The 20346-nt window shown below is 41.8% G+C and overlaps 1 protein-coding gene across 2 annotated transcripts; it reads right to left on the reverse strand.

Moving 5' to 3' along the window:
- Positions 1–210: 210 nt before the first annotated feature.
- LOC119877630 (cationic amino acid transporter 3-like) lies at positions 211–19862 on the reverse strand. 2 transcript variants are annotated; one of them, XM_038576151.1, is made up of 3 exons: positions 19729–19862; positions 5496–5664; positions 211–2831 (listed from the first exon to the last, which is right to left on the reverse strand). In XM_038576151.1, exon 3 carries the CDS (start codon positions 2640–2642, stop codon positions 840–842), a length of 1803 nt encoding a protein of 600 aa, XP_038432079.1. In that variant the 5' UTR covers positions 2643–2831; positions 5496–5664; positions 19729–19862; the 3' UTR covers positions 211–839. The 2 variants fall into 2 exon arrangements, with proteins under 2 accessions (XP_038432079.1, XP_038432080.1); XM_038576152.1 differs by lacking the exon at positions 5496–5664 and having other exon boundaries at positions 19729–19858.
- Positions 19863–20346: the final 484 nt, after the last annotated feature.

A 20346-nucleotide genomic window follows, 5' to 3' on the forward strand; every position in this document is an offset into this window, starting at 1 on the left:
AAAAGAAACCATCAACAACAAAAAGAGGCAACCTACTGATTGGGAGAAGATACTCACAAGTGATAATTAATAAGGGGTTGACGCTCAAAATACATAAAGAACATATACAGTGCAATACCAACAAAATAAATAATCCAAATAAAAAAAGGCAGAGGACCTAAATATTTTTCCAAACAGACATACAGATGGTCAATGGACACATGAAAAGATGCTTTGTATCACTAATCATCAAGGAAATACAAATTAAAACTGCAATCAGATATCACTTTACCTAAAATCAAAAATAGAAGAAAAGCAAGTGTTGGCGAAGATACAGAGAAAAATGAACCCTCATGAACTGTTAATAGGAATGTTAATGGTGTAGGCATTATGGGAAAAAGGATGGAATTTCCTCAAAAAAATTTAAAAAGAACTACCATGTGATCCGGTAATTCTGCTACTGGATATTTTCTTAATCGCTACAGCCACTGTGGGGATCATACTCACCAGACTCAGACAAGAATCATGCTATACTGACTGAGACAGCTACATCCTTCACTAGTGGATATTTAACCAAAGAAGAGGAAAATGCCTTCCAGCTTCTTCTAATACTAATTATGTAAATGTCAGTAAACAGTATAGACACAATTAAAACGTAGAAAGAAAAAAAAAGGAGAAAGAGCAAAGTCTCATCTTTCACTCTGCCGTAAATATGGAGCTCTATTAGTATTTTCACACCAATATCTCATAGGAGCCCTAGATTCCCATGTGCTCAAGAGTACTCCCCATTACTGTGCAGGGAACCAGACTGCATTCAGGTGTGATGATGTCAAACCAAAAATGTACTGGCACTGCTGAGTTCAAGGTCTATGGTTTGGCCTCTTAAGGCTGTGCTGGATCCCATAGGCGAAGTAGATAACAAACCCAGTCAGCATCCAGGCACCAAATCGGGCCCAGGTGCCAGCGGTCATCTGCATCATAAGGCAAACATTCAGAAAAATGCTCAGGAGTGGGAGGAGAGGCAGACCAGGTACCTTGAAGTGAAGGGGAGTGGAGTTCTGTGGCTGTCTCCAGATGATTCCAGTGAACCCAGTGATGAGCACCAGGAGCAGCACAACCACTGTGATCCACCCTGGGTCTCCAGAAAGCCAACCTGGCCACTGGGCGAGCACCAGGCAAAGAACAATCAGCAGCAGAACAAGCAGTGAGGAGCAAACATAGACAACTCGGCCAGAGAGTGGAGTGGGGGTGGGGCTGCCTGGAAAAAATAGTCCCTGTAGAGTTAGCTTCTCTGCTGCAGGTAGGCTCTCCTCCTGCACCTCTGCTTCATTTAGCTCATTCTCTTCTTGCTCCTCTGCTTCGTTTTCTTTATTCCTCCTCTCAGGCTGATACCTGATGATGAGAACACAAAAAGCTACCAGGGAATAAGATAGCAGGGTCGCAATTGACCTGAGGTCCAAGAGATCAGCGAGTCCAAAGAAGAATAATATGATTACTGCAATAACATAAATGAATATCCTGAACACTAAGTGGGTGTATGTGCCAGTGATGACCCTGGCAAGCACAGGGAACAGGAGGCCATCTTCTGCCATCATGTTTATCACTAAAAGTATGGGGAACACAAAGCTGTAATACATGCTGACAAAAATACTACAGGAAACTGCAACAGCTAAAACATAGAAGGCAAGGCCCCAGCCAATATGGAGAAATGCCTCAGGCAAGGTGCTCCCAGGTCGGAGCTCGTAGTAAGGCACCATAAGTGTAAGTGCTGCAGAGATACCAAAATACACCAAGCTGCAGGTGAGCAGTGAAATAACAATGCCCATGGGGATTGAACGCTCAGGCTTGTGCGATTCTTTGACTCTGGTAACAAGAACACTGAAGCCTATAACAGCATAGAAACAGGTAGCTGCTCCACGGAGAATCCCCTGGAAGCCAAAAGGCATGAATCCTCCAGAGCCCAGAGGACCCAAGCTAGAGGTGTCACTGAGTCCAGCCTTTATATAGTCCTCTTCTGTGAGCTTCCAGTTGTGCAGGTCCCCCTTAACGAATCCAGAGATGATGACAAAACTGAGAACCAAAAGTTTCAACAATGTGAGCAGTTTGAAAACTATGAAGAACCCACGAAAACCCAGATTTCGAATTTCTAAGAGAAAAAACCAAAGGACCATAGTAAAGTAGACTAGATTATCTGCTAAGACTTGGGGAATGTGCTCTGAGATGCTCTCAGAGATCTGATTTCCAAAATGGTATTCAAAAATTAAGGTCCAGGCCCGGATCATCACGATTGCATCAATAAAAAAGGAGAGGATGAGGTTCCAACCCGTGATGAATGCCCAGAGTTCGCCTATAGTGACAAAACAGTAGAGATATGCGGAACCAGGATGCGGAACCCGGGCGCTAAACTCTGCATAGCACAGCCCAGCCAATAATGAAGTTAGGCCAGCCACCAAGAAGCATATCACAGTGGCTGGTCCTGCTTGACTACTAGCCACCTCAGCAAGCAGGAAATACACACCAACCCCCACTGTGCGGCCCACACCCAGGACCACTAAGTCCAGAGTGCTCAGGCTTCTACCAAATTCATACTCATAAATGTTTTGTTCCAGTGGGTGTCTGTGTACCAGCTTTTGACCAAACTTGTAAAGAGCTTGAAGCAGCATTCTAGCTGGAATTGAAGTAGATTCTAAAGATCAGAGAGCTGTAGCAACATCTGGGATCCAAGAGTGTTAGATCTGGTTCAGTGAGGCTGAATTAAGCCAGGTTGGGTTAGGGCTGTGAAGGTTGAGTTGCTCAAGCTTCACAGTTGCTGCTTCATATTTCTTCTGGTATCTGTTATCCTTCCATAATGCCTAGGGAAACAATAAGTGTATACTGAACATTGGTGTTCAACCAACCAAATGAAACTCAAAAGTCACATGTAAGTTGGTTCAGGCCAAGTATCACAGGAACTGACACCAAAAGACACCATGAAAAAAAACAATTGTGCTTTCCCCCCGAGAAAAAGTACCAAAGACCATCCAACATTCTGCTTTAAAAAAAAAAAAACAAAACTGTATTTTTCAGTAGGCTCTATGCCCACCATGGAGCCCAACCCATGGCCCAAATTCACAACTTTGAGATCAATACTAGAACCAGTATTGAGACTTGGACTCTCAACTGACTGAGCCACCCCAGGATCCCAAAATCCTCCTTTTTTACACACCACGTGACATAATCCCATTTGATCTCATAAATCATGTAGCTTCACGTACTAATTAAGACACAACAGAGCTTGTATGTATCATGGGATTTTCACATGCTGTGAAAAGTGTGTGCTGTGCTTGAGCATAGGTTATGACACATTAATTCATGGACTAGAGGGCCATGATGAAATTACAGACCCACTTTTTATATATCATCAGAGTTTAAAATACAAATATTGGTGTATCAATCTTAAAGCTCTTATCACTAAGCAACAAGCACATGAGACAGATAAGGAGGCTCAGTTCTTAACTTATGGATTCTTTCTACACTATTTAAAGTGTCCCTAACCCACAACCAGGCTTCACATCCCCTCCATGGTTCCTACCGCCCCTTCTTCATAGTCTTTCCTTCCTTCATCATCTGACCTGTCCTTATTCCTCCAGCCTCATTCCCTGCCCAGTTCCAGCTCCAGCTGAGAAATTCAACACTTGCCCTGTTCCCTGCCCTCTAATGCCCTCTGGGCCCCTTCACTTAGCTAACTCTCACTTCTCTTTCAGTTCCCAGGTCAGCAGTTACTTCCCCAGGAAGCCTCCACTGACCCTTATGCTGCCCTTCTTATGTGCTCTCATAGCACCAGGCTTTGCCTCGGTGCCATTGATCCTAATATATCCAAATTCCAGGTCAGCTGCCTGTCTCCTCCATCAAACTGTGGGTTAGGTGTTCAATAAATAATTCTTGAACAACTGACCACACTGAGAAGAGAACCTGCAAGAAGCCATTATCCAGAATTCCTATATACTGGATATTAATATACCTATTTTGTAGTCAAGCCACCTTGATAAATATAGATCAGGTAAAGATAAACATGGTATTACATTCCTTGTGGAAGGTGAGCAAAATGGATAGTGAGAAGGGGAAAACAACTGTGATGAAACTTTGAATGCATATCATTCATAGCAGGTATGAACCACACCTAAGTGGTAAACAGTTGTTGGCCTTTGAGGACACTTGTTTAAAAATATTGGGCTGCTTTGGATTATAGACAACCAATACCCATGCCCAGTTTGAGAATCCCTACTTTTTGGAAGGCATAGGCTCAGGCACTATAATCCAGGTAGGATGTCCTAAAGCAGAGTTTCTCACTTCAGGGAACAGAGGCAGGCATAATGAAGACACCTGGGGGCATTTTCAAACTTCAATCTTCTCCCTCTGGAGATTCTTGTCCACTAGCCCTTACTTCCCATAGCTGCTCTAAACCACCCCAATTCACAAGAAATCATCCTCAAGTTCAAGAGGAATGGATTCTGAAAACTTCCTTCACAGGAGGCAGCATAGTTGAATAGCTAGGAGTAAGGTTCTGCAGGTAGACTGTTCAGGTTGAATCTCACCTCAACCTCATACCTGGATGACTCTGGTCAGATTAGTTCACCTCTTAGAGCTTTAGCTTCCACAGAAGTCAAATGGAAGTAAAAGTGAATACTGACAAGACAGTGGTGAGGAGTAAGTGAAATGATGCCTGTAAGCACTTACCTCAGTGCCTAGAAAACCATCAGGACCTAATATGATTACCTAGTATTTAATATTGAAATCCGGTCAAAAGTAATCAAATTTTGAAAATCTATCATTCTGTATAAATGTGCAGACTCAAAACCATCCACTAAAACGCAAGCTTCTCAGCTAGCCCTCAAAGACAGTGAAAACTGTTTTATTCCATATGATTCACCTTCAAATGTTAAGGACTCTAATTAGACACCCTCATACATACTGGTGATAACACACGGGTGGTCCTAGGCCTACTACATTAGGCCAGGCATGGATAAATGCAAGATTCAATACAATAATAATAATTAAAAATAACAGTAATAATAATGTCTTTGCCCATCTGGAACAAGGAGTACTGGGTACTATGAAGGTAAGAACAATGAACATATAACAGAAATCCTGGATCGTGACTATATGAACTTGGGTAATTTGATTAATCTCTCTAAGCCTGAGGCTCTTCATCCATTGACTTGACTTCCCTCACTGGATCAACATGAGAATTCAATAAGAAGATATAAACCATCACACACTGCTGGTAGGAATGTCACTGGGGGACCATCCAGAAGCACAAGCTTAGTGGAATTAAGAATGCACACACGATTGTGCACTGTAGTTGTTGAATGGGTGAATGTATCTAAAACATATATAGAATGTGGACTGGAAGAGCATTTGTTAAATACACTAAAGCAATTGCCTCCAGGAGGGGAAATGAGAATAGAGATAAGGATGAAAGGGGAAAATAAAATGCATTGAAACTAGCCTGACAGGAAGTGATGGTCCTAACATACCATAATGGAAGAAGGGACTGACTCCACTCTGTGCAAGGCAGGTTCAATTCAGGAATCCAGGAGAGGACCTGGTACAGACCCCGATAAATGGCGGGAACTCAGTAGATGTAACATGAAGGGGAACCAGAATTCTGTATTCATCAGGATACGGAGAATACAAAGAAGGAACCTGCCAAAGAAAGGGGGAAGAGCAGGGAACATGAGGCACCCTTCATACTATTCCCTCTGAACCCATTTCCCTTTTCCCAGATCCTCTTTCTCCTTCAGCTCCTTCAACTATCCTTGGAGGCTCCTATATTTGGCACTAAGGATGTTTGTATCGTGTTTCTTTCTCTAGGGAACAGTCCCAGCCAACTACCTCCCAACAAAGACACAAAAGTGGTTCTTCACATTGTTAAATCACAGAGACCCCTGAGGTTGGTCACCTCAAAAAAAAATGTGTTACACTATTCTGAAGTCCATCCATGGACCCTGAGTGAGATCCAGAGGAGAACCATCTGAATGGCAGGGTTGAAGAGGGCAATACTTTAATAATTTGTTTCTCTCAACTGTGTTGTGCAAGGTGGTCCTTGTGCTCTTCCCACTATTACTGAAGAGGAAAGAGAGATGCCTACAGAAAGTATGAAGACACAAGAGAAGCAACCCAAAGAACAAAACTTCTAGGAATTAAATAACCATGTTTTATGACTCCAACAGGAGCAGGCAAAACAAAAAAATGAACAAGTAAACATATAGAAGAGAAAACAGATCCATGGTGGGGAATTCTGAGAGAGCCTACCACAAGTCCAGCTTCAAACAACACAGAGACACATGGTCCTCAAATGCCAGGTTCAGAAATGCCCATTCTCATACAATAATCTACAATTATTCCAATGGTTTATACTCAGTCCAAACTCTGACCCAGCTGTCAGAGCCCCTCCCTAATTCTCCCCCTACCCTCAGGCCCATCAGCTCCTTCCTAATTCAGCTCATCACATCCTGAATTACCCTTTCTGGGATGAACCTGTGGCCTGGGTAAGTACCTGCCCTGCCAGGGAGGTCCTCCTCACTCCTTTCTGTCCTGTCTTGACCCTGCAGACTCTAATAATTTTCTACAATCTTTCTCCGGCCTGCATGTATGAAGCCTTTCCTTAGCCGTCCTGGCTATCCCCATCTCCAGCCTTCTTCCCCTTCCCACCAGCACTTACAGCCTATTCTGATGATCACTTGAAAGTAATTTTCCCAGTCAGTTGGCGTCATGAGTGTGTTCCTTAAATTCCTTGATACTCAGAAGGCTTCCAGAGCATTGTGCCAGGCTCTATATACATCCTCATTCTGGATTCCACACTCCCATCTCCAAACCTTATAACCCAGGACAAGGATCTGCTCAGAATTATACTAAGTAACCAAAAGAGGCATTTAGGACAGAGAAAATGAATACATAGATGGATTGATTAACTACTATATCTTGAGATTCCTAGAAGAAGGGTTGTTTCATTTTGTTTTGTTGGATAAAGAGAAAAATCCCAAACAGTGGTATAAACAGGAAACTATAACATACACTATCACCTATTTCAAGAGTGTCCCAAGGACATTTCCTAATGAGGGCCCTGGGTCTGTGAATCTCAGTTTCATTAGGAAACAATCTCTCCCAAGAGAGTGTACTTGGTAAAGGGGAGGTGTTTAAGAAATGCAGAAAGGGGCCAGGGAACATGAAGCCAGCTTCTATGATTTCCATAATGGCCCCCCTTCCCTCCTTCCTCCTTCCAGTGTATCTCTCAGTCTTTAAGCTTCTTCCAAACTCCAGAAGTTCCATCCCATGTTGCCTGGAAGAACTCTTGTCGAGTCCAACAATTCACTCCCTAAGTTGCCGGCTGTCTTGCTTTCCCAGCCAGCAACCCCACCCCACCCCCAATCTCCTTTGTCCCTAAGGTCATTGTGTTCACTCTTCTGCCTCTGAGAAGGGCACTGCCCTCACTCTGGACCTTTCCTTTCCAAACATTTTTCCAAAGCACGAACTCCCACTGGTTTCCATGGTAGGAAGTTAATACTCATATCAGTCAGGAAGTTGGCCTTCTGGATCCTCCTGAATAGCTTCAAAGGTAGTTTGCATACTAGATACTTTGCCAGAAGTTTGAGAAAGATTTAAAACAAAGGCTAATGATGCTGTTAAATGATGATTTTCAAGTTCTCAAAGTGTCAGAGACATGGACTGAAAATGCAACATCACCAGAGATGATACAATCCTCTAACCAAGTATAGCTCCCTCTTGATCCCAAAGTGCATAAATAACTCTCGTCCACCTTTAAATCTTTTTAAAGATTTTATTTATTCATTCATGAGAGACACAGAGAGAGAGAGAGAGAGAGAGAGAGGCAGAGACACAGGCAGAGGGAGAAGCAGGCCCCATGCAGGGAGCCCGACGTGGGACCTGATTCCGGGACTCCAGGATCACACCCTGGGCCAAAGGCAGGCACCAAACCACTGAGCCATCCAGGGATCCCCTACCTTTAAATTTTGAGACAATGAAGCTTACAGATCCAATCAAACCCGTGGCTCTCAAACAAAGTCTTTTGGAAAGCTAGGCTTCCCCAGAGTTCCTGAAGTCTTAACTCAAGCAGCCCTGTAATTCTGGTATGGAGCACTCAGAAATACAAGAAGAGACTTTGAGTTAAGGGCAAGAGTTTGAAAGAGTAATAACTATGGTGCATGTCTCACCAACACTTCCATAGTGATACAGTTCACAATACGTATGAAAATGCAAACAGAATGAAAACAGGCTGAGCCTCATATCCAAGGGTAAAAAAAAAAAAAAAAAAAAAAGTTTACAAATGCAAATGAAAATGTAATTTTCCCATTTTCTCTTTCTGTTTGTAGAAGTCTGTGTTCAATCATGGTCCTTCATGTATTCATTCAACAAGTAAGCTGCCCCCTATTTATTTTGTACTATGGATAAAGTAAAGAAAAACATAAACATCCTTCCACTGAAGTTGCTAACATTCTGCAATAGGAAGCAAATTAATAATCACATTACTAATAAGAATATATATTGTGTCAGATTTGCAATCATTGCTGCAGAGAAAAAGAAAGCCGGGAAAGGTTAGGGGGTGTTTAGGGTGGGTGTTGTGATTTTAAAATAGGTGATCCAAGATGGCCTCACATTCACACTGTTGTGGGGCCATCACCACCATCCTTTTCCAGAACTTGTTCATCTTCCTCAGTTGTAACTCTCTATCCATTTAATAGCAGCTCCCCATTCTTCCCTCCCTGCAGTCCTTGGCAGCTACCATTATACTCCCTGTCCCTAGGAATTTGACGCCTCTAGGTACCTCATGTAAGTAAATCATATAACATTATCATCTGTGACCAGCTTATTTCACATGGCATAACGTCTTCAAGGTTCTTCCATGTTGCAGCATGTGTCATAATGTCCTTCCACTTTAAGGCCGAATAATATTCTATTGTGTGTATATCCCACATCTTGGTTATCTAATTATCCATGATGCACATGCTGCTTGTTTTACGAATATGCTGTCATAGGTAACGCTGTTATGATAAATACAGGTATACAAATATATTTTGAGTCCCTGCTTCCAATTCCTTGGGATATATACCCAGAAGTGCAATTGCTGGATCACATGGTAATTGTATATGCAATTTTTTGAGAAATCACAATACTGTTTTTCCAAGAGGCTGCCCCATTTTACATTCCCACAAGCGTTTAATTTCTCCACATCCTCACCAACACTTGTTATCCTCTTTGTTTTTAATAACAGCCATCCTACTGGGTATGAAGTGCACTTGGCTAGTTTTGAGGAATAACAAGGAGGCCTATGAGGCCAGGACAGAGTGAGTGAGGGAGAACAGGTAGGGGATGAGGTCAGAGAGAAAGCAGGAAGCCAGATGCTTCACATAGGGTCTGAGAGTTACTGTGAAGCTTTGGCTGGATATGATAGAAGCTTTTACACTGGATATGATAGAAATCCTAGAAAAACAGAGCTTCACATGTTGTATACCGATTTTCATGATCTTTGAACTAAGTATTGGGGTCCAAGGAATGACTTCCTCCAGAGTTTGAAAACAAGGCATGGAGACAGGTTTTGCAGAGCTCTCAATAGCTGCCTGGAGCTTCTGAAAACACAGTGAGGACTGAATAAGCTGCATGCTTCCATCTGCCTCCCTCTCTAGATGCCAAAGAAAAGATGTCATATAGCCTCCCATGGGACAATGACATGACAGATTTCTTTCCCTGAAGCTACTCACTTTATGGATTGTATCTACATAGGACTCTATCACTTTATCAAACAAAAGGCATTGTAATATCCTTCACTATTGTAGGTTATTCCCACCACTATTTTGGATAATAGAGCTGACAGGGAGATAAAGGGCATTTTTTCCTGGAACCTGGTGAAATTAAGGACTGCAAGGACAGGGGTAAGTAGACTCTCACACAGGGAGCAGGAACCATGTGAATCAGGCACTCAGAAGCCTTACAGAATTAAATTGATGAACCCAGTCCCCTGCCCCAGATGCATCAGAAAGGACTGTCAGAAATGTCTGAGGTTCTCAGAGCTGGAGAGAGAGAAAAGACCCCCAAGGGAGCCTAAACATACATTTCTGAAAGGCAAAGAATACCTCTTATAACCACACTTCACCAGGTTGATGGGTTGAAAGCTTCTACATCCAAATAAGAAGTCCAAGGAATTAGACAGCTTCTCAACAACAAAATAATCTGGAGTGAATGGCTGCCCAACCACTGTCAATGGTGTTCTTAGGATTCAAATGGGGGTAGAGGAGGGAAGGATAGTAAACTCTGGAAACCTAAATAACTAATTTCTCTCAGCAAGGAAACAGGCTATGTACTCCTAGGTTTTTCTGTTTCTGGTTTTTCCACAGCTTACTTCACATCATAGTCCCCATCTCATTTCCCTTCTCTGTGCACTCTTTATAGAGGTCCTGGATTACATTTAACTTTCAAACATGTATTCTAAAAATGGGACTAGAACATAGGAGGAGGCCGCTCTTTCTCCCATCCTCAGGTAGAAAAATAATAGACCTAAGTAGCAGTGAAAGTCTTACATCATTCATCATTCATTCATTCATTCAATAAATATTAAGTACCTTCTAAATGCCAGTCCTAGTGTTTGACCCTATGTACACAATGGAGAGGAAAAAGAGGTGTTTCCTGTCTATATGGCACTAATTGTTTTTAACAATGTTCTTATATAGTATTCCTACCCAAAATGTGAACCTGAATCTAATGATAAAAAATGATCAGTCTCAACTTATTCCTATGTATCTTATGATTTTTGAAGATCTGTACACTGAAACCTATAGAACACTTACAAAATAAATTGAGATGACACAAAGAAATGGAGAAACATTCCATGCTCATGGATTCAAAGAACAAACATTGTTAAAATGTCTATACCATCCAAAGCAATCTACACACGTAATGCAACCCTTATCAAAATACCACCAGCATTTTTCACAGAGCTAGAACAAACAACCTTAAAATCTGTATGGAACCACAAAAGACCCCAGATAGCCAAAGCAGTCTTGAAAAAGAAAGAAAAGCTGGAGACATCACAATTATGCACTTCAAGCTATATTACAATGCTATAGTCATCAAGACACTATGATACTGACACAGAACAGACACATAGATGAGTGGGACAGAATACAAAGCCCAGAAGTGGACCCACAACTATATGGTCAAATAATCTTTGACAAAGCAAGAAACAATATCCAACGGAAATAAGTCAGCATCTTCAACAAGTGGTGTTGGGAATACTGGACAGCAACATCCCGAAGAATGAAACTGGATCACTTTCTTACTCCATACACAAAAATGAAGTCAAAATGAATGAAAGATCTAAATGTGAAACAGGAATCCATCAAAATCCTAGAGAAGAACACAGACAGTAACCTCTTTGAACTCAAGCATACCAACCTCTTACAGACACATCTCTAGAGGCAAGGGGAGTAAAGCAAAAATTAACTATAGGGATCTTATCAATATAAAAAGTTTCTGCACGGTAAAACACAATCAACCAACCTAAAGGACAACCTACAGAATGGGAGAAGACATTTCCAAATGACATATCTGATAACAGGTTTCTATTCAAAGTCTATAAGGAACGTATCAAATGCAGCACCACAAAAATAACAATCCAGTCAAGAAATGGTCAGAAGACATGAACAGACATTTGTCCAAAGAAGACATCTAAATGGCTAACAGACAGATAAAAAGACGGTCAACATCACTCATCATCAGGGAAATACAAGTCAAAACCACCATGGGATATAACCTTATGCCTGTCAGAATAGCTAAATATAACAACACAAAAAACAACAGGTGTTGGCGAGTATGTAGACGAAGAGGAACCCTCCTACACTATTGGTGGGAATGCAAACTAATGAGATCACTCTGAAGAAGAGCATGGAGATTCCTCAAAAAAGTTAAAAACAGAACTAAACTTCATCCAGCAACTGTACAACTAGGTATTTACCAAAGGATACAAAAATACTGATTTGAAGAGGCACATGCACACTGATGTTTATAGCAGTATTATCAACAATAGCCAAATTATGGAAAGAGCCCAGATGTCCATCGATTGATGAGTAGATAAAGAAGATGTGGTATCTATATACAAGGGAATATTACTCAGACATCAAAATGAATGAAATCTTGCCATCTACAACCTTGTGGATGGAACTAGAGAGTATTATGCTAAGTGAAATAAGTCAGTCACAGAAAGACAAATATCATATGATTGCATTTATATGTGAGATTTAACAAAACAGATGAACATAGGGGAAGGGAAAGAAAAATAAAATAAGATGAAAACAAACAGTGAGGCAAACCATAAGAGACTCGTAATGATCAAGAACAAACTGAGAGTCCTGGAGGGAGGTGGTAGGAGATGAGCTAAACGGATGATGGGCTTTAAGAAGGGTACTTGTTGTGATGAGCAATGTGTGTTGTATGTACATGATGAATCACTAAACTCTATACCTGAAACCGATTTTAGCCTATGTGTTAGCTAACTAGAATTTAAACAAAAAATTTGAAATAAAAATGATCCGTCTACAAACAGTGGCATTCCACAAAAACTTGACTTTCTATAAAACAACTGACCTGTGTGTTCAAAAACTGTCAGTGTCAGGAATGGCAGGAATGGCAGGAACAGCAGGACGAGGAACTGTTGCAGATGAAAGGAAAATAAAGAAACATGACAATGAGATGCAATGCAGAGCCCTGGACTGCACCTCAATCAGGGAGAAATATTTTACTATAAAAATTGAATAATAACTAATCTTTGAATATGGACCATATTCTCACACACACACACACACACACACACACACACACATAGTGGAGAGAGCAATAAAATGTGCCAATATATCAACAACTGCTCAATGTCAAAAAGATAAAGGAATGTTAATGCTACTATTCTTGCAACTTTCTGTAGGTTTGATAATTGTGAAACTAAAAGGGTAGGAAGAAAACAACAATGTCCCAGTAGCAAAGGTTATGGTTTCTCCTTCCCTAGATGTCCTTTATAAACAAGCTTGCCGTGACTTTTGGATGGAACCAATTTTTATCCAGGATGATCTAGCCCCAAGTCGGGAACATTAGATCAGAGGAGTGAGTAGGAAGACAGTACTCCCATGTCTTTGACTTACAACCATATTTGTCAGCAAGCAAAAATTACTGGAAAAAAAACTACAACCTTGGCTCATGTTACCATGCTTATAAAAACTCTATCCTCTTTTATTGTTATTTTGTGAGACTGACACAAACTAATAAACCAGGGCCCTAGGCTTGAACTCTAGAGGCATTGGGGAATATGTGAAAAGGTTGGAGGTAGAGAAAAATGGTGTCTGGCATATAGGGGAACCACTTATATGTGCAATATTTATGGTCACATGAACAGAGCCATGAAAGGGAACAAGAATTTGAGCTGTAAGTAATATGCAACGTTATTTCATTTAACCCCCATAAAAATCCCATGACCTAAGTATTATTCTTCTCTTCGAGACCAGGTCACCCTCTGCCAATGTCTCCCTCTCCTCCCATATACATAGTGATGGATCAGAGCTGGAAGTACTGTGATGTTAAGTCTGAGAGCTCCATCTAAACATATCCTGCTAAAACAAACCAAATTTGGGGCCAAAATGTCTCCAGATCATTCATTCATCCATTCATTCATTCATTCATTCATTCACTTTCACATATTTTTGTCAGCATAAATGTGCCATGATACTTTTTAATAAAAAAAAAAAAACCTGCTGAAGACAGATTCAACGGAGTGGTCATATACTCAAAATGTATGTTTTGAAACAAAATTGGAAATAATCCTTTGGCATTTCCAAAGAAAATGTGAATTCCGTTTTTAAATGCATGCCGAACAGAATACTCTTGTTATAAGGATTAATTGCCACTATCTTCTCTATGGCATTCCATTTCATAGAATAATTTATAGTTGCAGACTGAAATATTACATTTCGTTAATTTGTTTAATATTTTTATTTTATGTTTTTAATTTAAATACAATTGATTAACATATAATGTATTATAGGTTTCAGAGATACAGGTGAGTGAGTCATCAGTCAATATAAGACACCCTCCTTGACTAAAAATGAGCAGTAGTGTTCCCCATTGTGACCCATGTCTGTCACCAGCTCTAAGCCCATAGCACCTAGAGCATTGAGAATATTTATTGATCACTCATAGAAACAATCACTAGATCTATGGACATCAAGCATCATTACAGACTTCTTTGTCTCCTTGTGGATCACCTCACTGTATTTTTTAAGTTATTAACAAATACGGACTTGACATAAGGAATAATGGGCATTGTGAACATGCTATTACCTTAGGAAGATCAATAAAGAAGATAAAGGATTGCCTTTAAATTTTAGCTTCAAAACAAAGAAAACCCTAAATATGACCAGAAACAAGGGTATTGACAAGGCAGCCTCTAAGGACTTTATTCGGGATAATAACATAAAAGTTTTGAATACATCTAAGGAATTCCAACTGAAACCATTGGTTTCAGATATTTGGAGATCACCAACCTCACCCTCAATTCAATTCAGCTGACATTAAGTCACGTGGACCCTTAGCGCCTTGTCCATACAACCTCTACCTACTAGGTTCCTATGGTTTGCCAATATTGCATATCCAGGGCCAACCTCCTGCCATACTCCGTGGTCCACCCTCCTGGTCCGTAAAATTGGTAACCCTAAATACAAGATACTCTCACCTCTCACTCAGATTCACAAGACAAGGCCCTAAATCACATTCTTCCTGACTACTACATTGCCCCAGAAAACTGAAGTGGGAGTACTCCCTACTGTCTTTCTGGAAAATGACAGTTTCTTCAAGTCTTAAAAAGACACACACACACACACACACACACACACACACACGCACACACACACAGAGTTTCCTCCTCTCTATCTGATCCAAACTTCTAAGATGGTATTTTAAGTCTTTCTTTGCACCGTTTTTACCACTTTCCTGCTAACAAACTTTTCTGTGTCTCCTGCTTGAACAGAACAAGTTTTTCCCCACACATGCATGTCTTGCTGGTATTAACATCAGCCCTTACACTGCCTAGAACACATTCTTCCCAACCCTGTTCAACATGTCTCTACCTCCAGAAATAGCTTGGGCACACCTCCAGATAGATATCCAGTCTCTCCATGAAGCTCCACTTGCTCCCTGATCTCCCCTCATTAATGTCCAGTGGGCCTGGAACTCTGCACTGGGAGAATTCCTAGTTAGGGAAGAGGGTAGGAGTAGTAGGTGGTGAGTTGGAGTACAGGAGCAGAGCTTCTGTGTGATGACACTCTAGCTTGCCTTTCCTTTCCCTGATGGAGCCTGAGGTACAAAGAGTTAACTGGCTACAGCCAAGGAAGGACCCTAGACTCTAAAGCCCATTTTGGCCAAGACAGAAATCTGACAAAGATCTGAGGTCCAAGTCTCTTTCACCACCACGAAGTGAAAATACAAGGGAAGTAACCCAAGTCAGTTGACACAAAGTGCATTACCTATGACATTTATGATTTGCTCCAGTGTCATCTCCTTGATGTGTGACAACTGAACAGACAGGACAGAGTTTTGCTACTTCCACTTTTTACTTTGTTTATAAAACAAGTCACCTAACACTTTAACATTAGACAACATGACATGATTCTCCAACTTCAGTAACTACATGTAGGGCTAGTCTACAGAAGGGGGGAGTGTACAACAGTCAAAGGATTGAATGGGGTGTAGAATAGCATTTTCACCTGGTTTCATTATTATCCTTATAGTGTAAGCACCCAGAGAAAAGATATTCCTGGATTTGTTACCTTTTTTCCTATAATCTGTAAATAACTACACAGGTGCATTCAATGTATTTTGCATTGGGGCTAAACAGAGACATTGGATGGTCTCTCAAGTAAAGACCACGTAAATTTCTACATAAGAAAGACTGGATTCAATCTATTAAAGATCAGATTTCAACTAAGTATAATGAATACAAAGGCAAATTCCAAAGTAGAAAATTCGGGAACCACAGTGATTCTTTGTACAAAAGAAGTCAAGCAAAGAAATATCTTCCTTCCCTCTAATTTATCAATACCACCACCAATATCCCCAAATCCTCACACACTCAGTTACACACAGTGCAAGACAATGGTGGCATATACAGAATTCCACTCTCTGGGAACTTACAACTTAGGGCATTTCATGAACACCTCCCCACCTGCTGAAATAAGTAAAAGATAGGTCCACTATGAACCAGAAAGGGCATTCCTAAGTAAGAAATGAACAGTCAAGGCAAACGTATGTCAGATCCCACTTGGCTTACTAGTAGATGAAAGGGAAGGGTACTAAGGACCACATTTTCCAGTGTTGGCAAGGCTAGTGAAAATCTTCTGTGCACTGTGGGTCAGCCTGAGAAGACTGTGTAGAAGAGGTGGGAATTGATATTGTGTATAACTATAACCATCTTGATATTGTGCATAACTGTTGCCAAGGAAAACATCACTTCAAGCTACATCTTCACTTGGGCCATGATCCAATAGGTAGAGCTCCCTTAGGCCTTCCTTCTAGGCCCCCCACCAAAACCACAAAACAAATTCCACCACACATTGAGCCAGTAAATCCAGTTTGCACAAATGGACAAATCCACTTAAATATTTGCTACAGCTGTTAATATAAATCCAGGTACTAAAATATTATGTTAATGATAATGATACTAATAATTCTTCTCAGTACTGGCCTATGCAGGAAAGAAAGAGGGAAACCATTGTAGTAATAATAAATGTGTAACTTCTCTCCTAGAAAAAGAGAAGGAAAGGTCAGATAACTTCCTTCAAAGGTTGGAAAGAATGCTGAAGTAACCAAATTCACTCATGCTGAATAATATCCTAATTTATCTCCCAGGAGTCCTGTGAAAACCACCTCACCAAACGTATCACTTACCAGGCATCCTCCCACCTATGATCTTACTTCAGACTACATTCTGGTTACATGCAACTTAGAAGAAGCCTTTGTGTCCCTTTCTAAAATAAAAACTTCTAGATACAACCTGCTTCATCTTCTCACCATGAGCCTAGAATGCCAAATTGTCCAAGTAGATATTACTAGGTGCAACCAAGACTTGAAATTGAAGGCATGGCAGCTCCCAAACTGTCTGCTCATTAGACCAAGAGGAAACACAGGCACCTCCTCCTACTCACATACCTACCCTACCACCTCCAGCACTACACCTCTCAAATCCCATCCCAGTCTAGCAGAGGCTGAATTCCAACAATGAAAATCTATCCTGATGCAGACTAATAGGCTCCAAACCAACTATATGTGGACCAAATCCATCCACCCAACAGATTCCAAAATCTATGTAGGTAGAGACTAAAACATTTTGCTTCCTCCTACAAAATACACGGAGTCCCTGCCAGCAGCAGCAGTATGCTAGTAGCATTGCACCATTAATTGGGTAAACAATCAGATAACCGGGGCTTCTCTAGAGGTTGTAGAGACTCTGTATTATCTAGTATAATTCTGGGGTGGTTGTGAACGGGTGGCTTTTCTTAGTCCCTCTGGGATAATTTTAGAAAAGATGGAGTGAAATGCAATATTCCTCATTCACGGTTTGACTCATTTACTGGTTTAGATTCAGTCAGAATCCAGTGCTGGAAATTCTTCATATTTCTATCACACCAAAACAAGAGGATAACCTGACAAATCATAAAAGCCTGGGCTTCTGCTCCTAGAAGTCTTCAGAAACAAGATGAGCTACCAGGAAGAACTAGAGTGAGATTTTCCAAACAGGAAATAGAAAGAGAATTGGGAAAGCCAGCAAGGGTGAGTAATTAAGGGATGAGAAAGTGATAGGAGACATTGATGTCAACAGTGAAAGTCGCTTTCTTCTCTACATCTCTCTATGATTCTCCAATCCATTTTCTCAATCCTGAATCCTGCCTACACAAAACACCTAATAAATGTCCTCAGAAGAAAGCAGTAGAAGGAAATCCATCTACCTGTCCACTTCACTTTCCAGACTACAAGTATAGTGTAGGGGAGCACTGATTCACAGTCCTTTTTTCCAAGAAGCCTTACTAAACACCTCTGCTTTTTCCCCTAAATTCTCCCTTTCTTTGTAAGCCCAGAATCATGAGATCCATCCAGTGGTCTAATCAATCACTATAGTGTTTCTACATTTAGACTAGTTGTTGTGGGTGTTCAGAGCCTACGGTGCCTTCTTTCCATGAACATCCTCCCAACACACACCCTCAGTAATATGCTGCACACAACATGGCTTAAGAAAGGCTGACAGTCTGTCTGGATATCTTCCTTCATATCTTCAAATATGTCTTCCTGTCCTCCTCTGTAAGGACTTTTCTATTTCTCTTTCCATCCTGTCTCAACAGACTAGCCTTGGTTCTTAAAATAGCTCTAGGAAGATGCTCTACGTTACCACCATGTTCTTTGGAGAGAGAATTGTTTTTGCTTTGTTTTCAATTATATTCATTAGAGAGATGAGAGAGAGAGAGAGAGAGAGAGAGAGCGAACACAAGCAAGGAGGTAAGGCAGAGGCAGAGGCAGAAGGCAGAGGCAGAGCAGACTTTCAGCAGAGCAGGGACCCTGAGGTGGGGCTTGATCTCACTGAGCACATAACACCCCTGAAGTGATAATGGAGAGACATGGCCCAAGAACTGCTAGAGGACAAGAGAAAAACAACCTATAAATCAACATTTTCCACATAAAATCAAGATAAAAGGTGTGCATGGAAAAGTGTTCTCTGGGCTTCTAGTGTTAGCCTATGGTCCACAAAATACATGGTGGTGGAGAGGTAGGAAGTGTAGAAAACAGTATAGGTTCCAAAGGCCTTCAAAATTAAAGAGTTGCTGATATATTTTGTGATAACAGCAAAGTGTTTCTTGGTGAGTCAGTGTTTTAATGATCACTAGGCAGTCACACCCCAGGGGACTTTGGTAATTTTTCCTCCTAAGCCTGACCTGGCCTATAATCCATCCTCACTACAACTTTTTAAATTAGATAAGAAAGGCAGGGAGATACCTTCAGCAGCTATAAAAATATTTAGCTCCCTGAGCCAGGAGGAAGAAGCCCCTCAAACCCACCCAGGTGATGGGGAACCACCTTACCAAACTGGACCTGCTCATCTGCGAAGTCCACACCAATGTCCTCCCTAAGAAGATGTGATAAAGAGACTTCCAGGATCTCCGATGAGAAAAGGAGGCAAAACATGGAGGCAGCAGAGTTAGGGGGAAGAAACTTTACTCATTCAAAGAGCATGTCTAAGCACACTGCGTGCTGGGCCCTGTGGGAGAGACATAGATGAGGAAAGCAAGCTGTGCACCAGGTGAGAAAGGAAAGGACCAGAAGGAGGGTGGGGTAAACAGGTGGGAGGACCCTGGAGGAGAAGTTTCAAGGAATAGCCTCCCCTAACTCAGATTTTCCTTAGCAGAGCTGAGAACCTGTCTAGTCTGGAGGAGAATGTGTAGGCTTCCAAATCCCCCTGATCCCAGCAAACCTACCTGCCCTTCCCAAACTCACAAAGCCTCTGATCCACACCCCACCCCTACACCAAAGTCTGGCTCTGGCGCCATGAAATACCCTCTGCTCAAACCCCACTGGGCTTCCATACCCAATGGTGTCCCAAGCCCAGGCTTCTTCCTCTCTGGCTCTGTCTCAGTTTTCCTACCAGGTCTTTAAACAAGGAAAATCACTCACCCAGGAGATTCATCTGCCTTCTAGGAGAAATACTTAGAAGAAAGTGCAAGACAAACCCAGGGACAGGAAAGGAACTTGGCCAGGCAGAGTCAGGACTTGGAGCAGAGCTCACAGGGTGCCCTCAGGAAGTTGAGGCCCTGAGGAGGCAAGGTCCTCATGGAGGAGGGGCCTCAGGAGTCTGAACACTAACCAGGCTGGGCCTCATTTTGTTGGGGCCAAAGGGCAGAAGAGGTCTGGGAAAGATGTGAATTAGGAAAGCGGTGGCTAGGCTGGAACCCTGGGGGAAGGCTAGAGGTGGGCAATGGAAGACTAGTGGGGCCCTACGTGGTGAGGAGGTGGACTAGGGGCTCAAATGGGATTTTGTTGGAGACTCTGTTGGTAGCAAGGGGTGAGTTTAGAGGTTACCAAGCCCTCCAGGGTCCTGGGTATGGAGGAGGTCCTGGCTGGTAGGAGGAGAATATGGGGAGCCCAGTGGAGCCCAGCCTGTGGTCTATGGAGGCCAGTCCCAGATCCAGCTAAGGAGCCCACTAAACAGTTATATAACAAGGACAGAAGCACCCCACCACCCCAGGTACATCTACCAGAATCTCCTACAGGTTCCTCTACCAGCACCACCCA

This window comes from Canis lupus, chromosome 27 (assembly GCF_011100685.1).
Source record: "Canis lupus familiaris isolate Mischka breed German Shepherd chromosome 27, alternate assembly UU_Cfam_GSD_1.0, whole genome shotgun sequence".
Lineage (NCBI taxonomy): Eukaryota > Metazoa > Chordata > Mammalia > Carnivora > Canidae > Canis > Canis lupus.

Coding starts and splice junctions, on each gene's coding strand:
- LOC119877630 (XM_038576151.1), bottom strand. CDS start 2,642: ATGCTGCTTCAAGCTCTTTACAAGTTTGGTCAAAAGCTGGTACACAGA.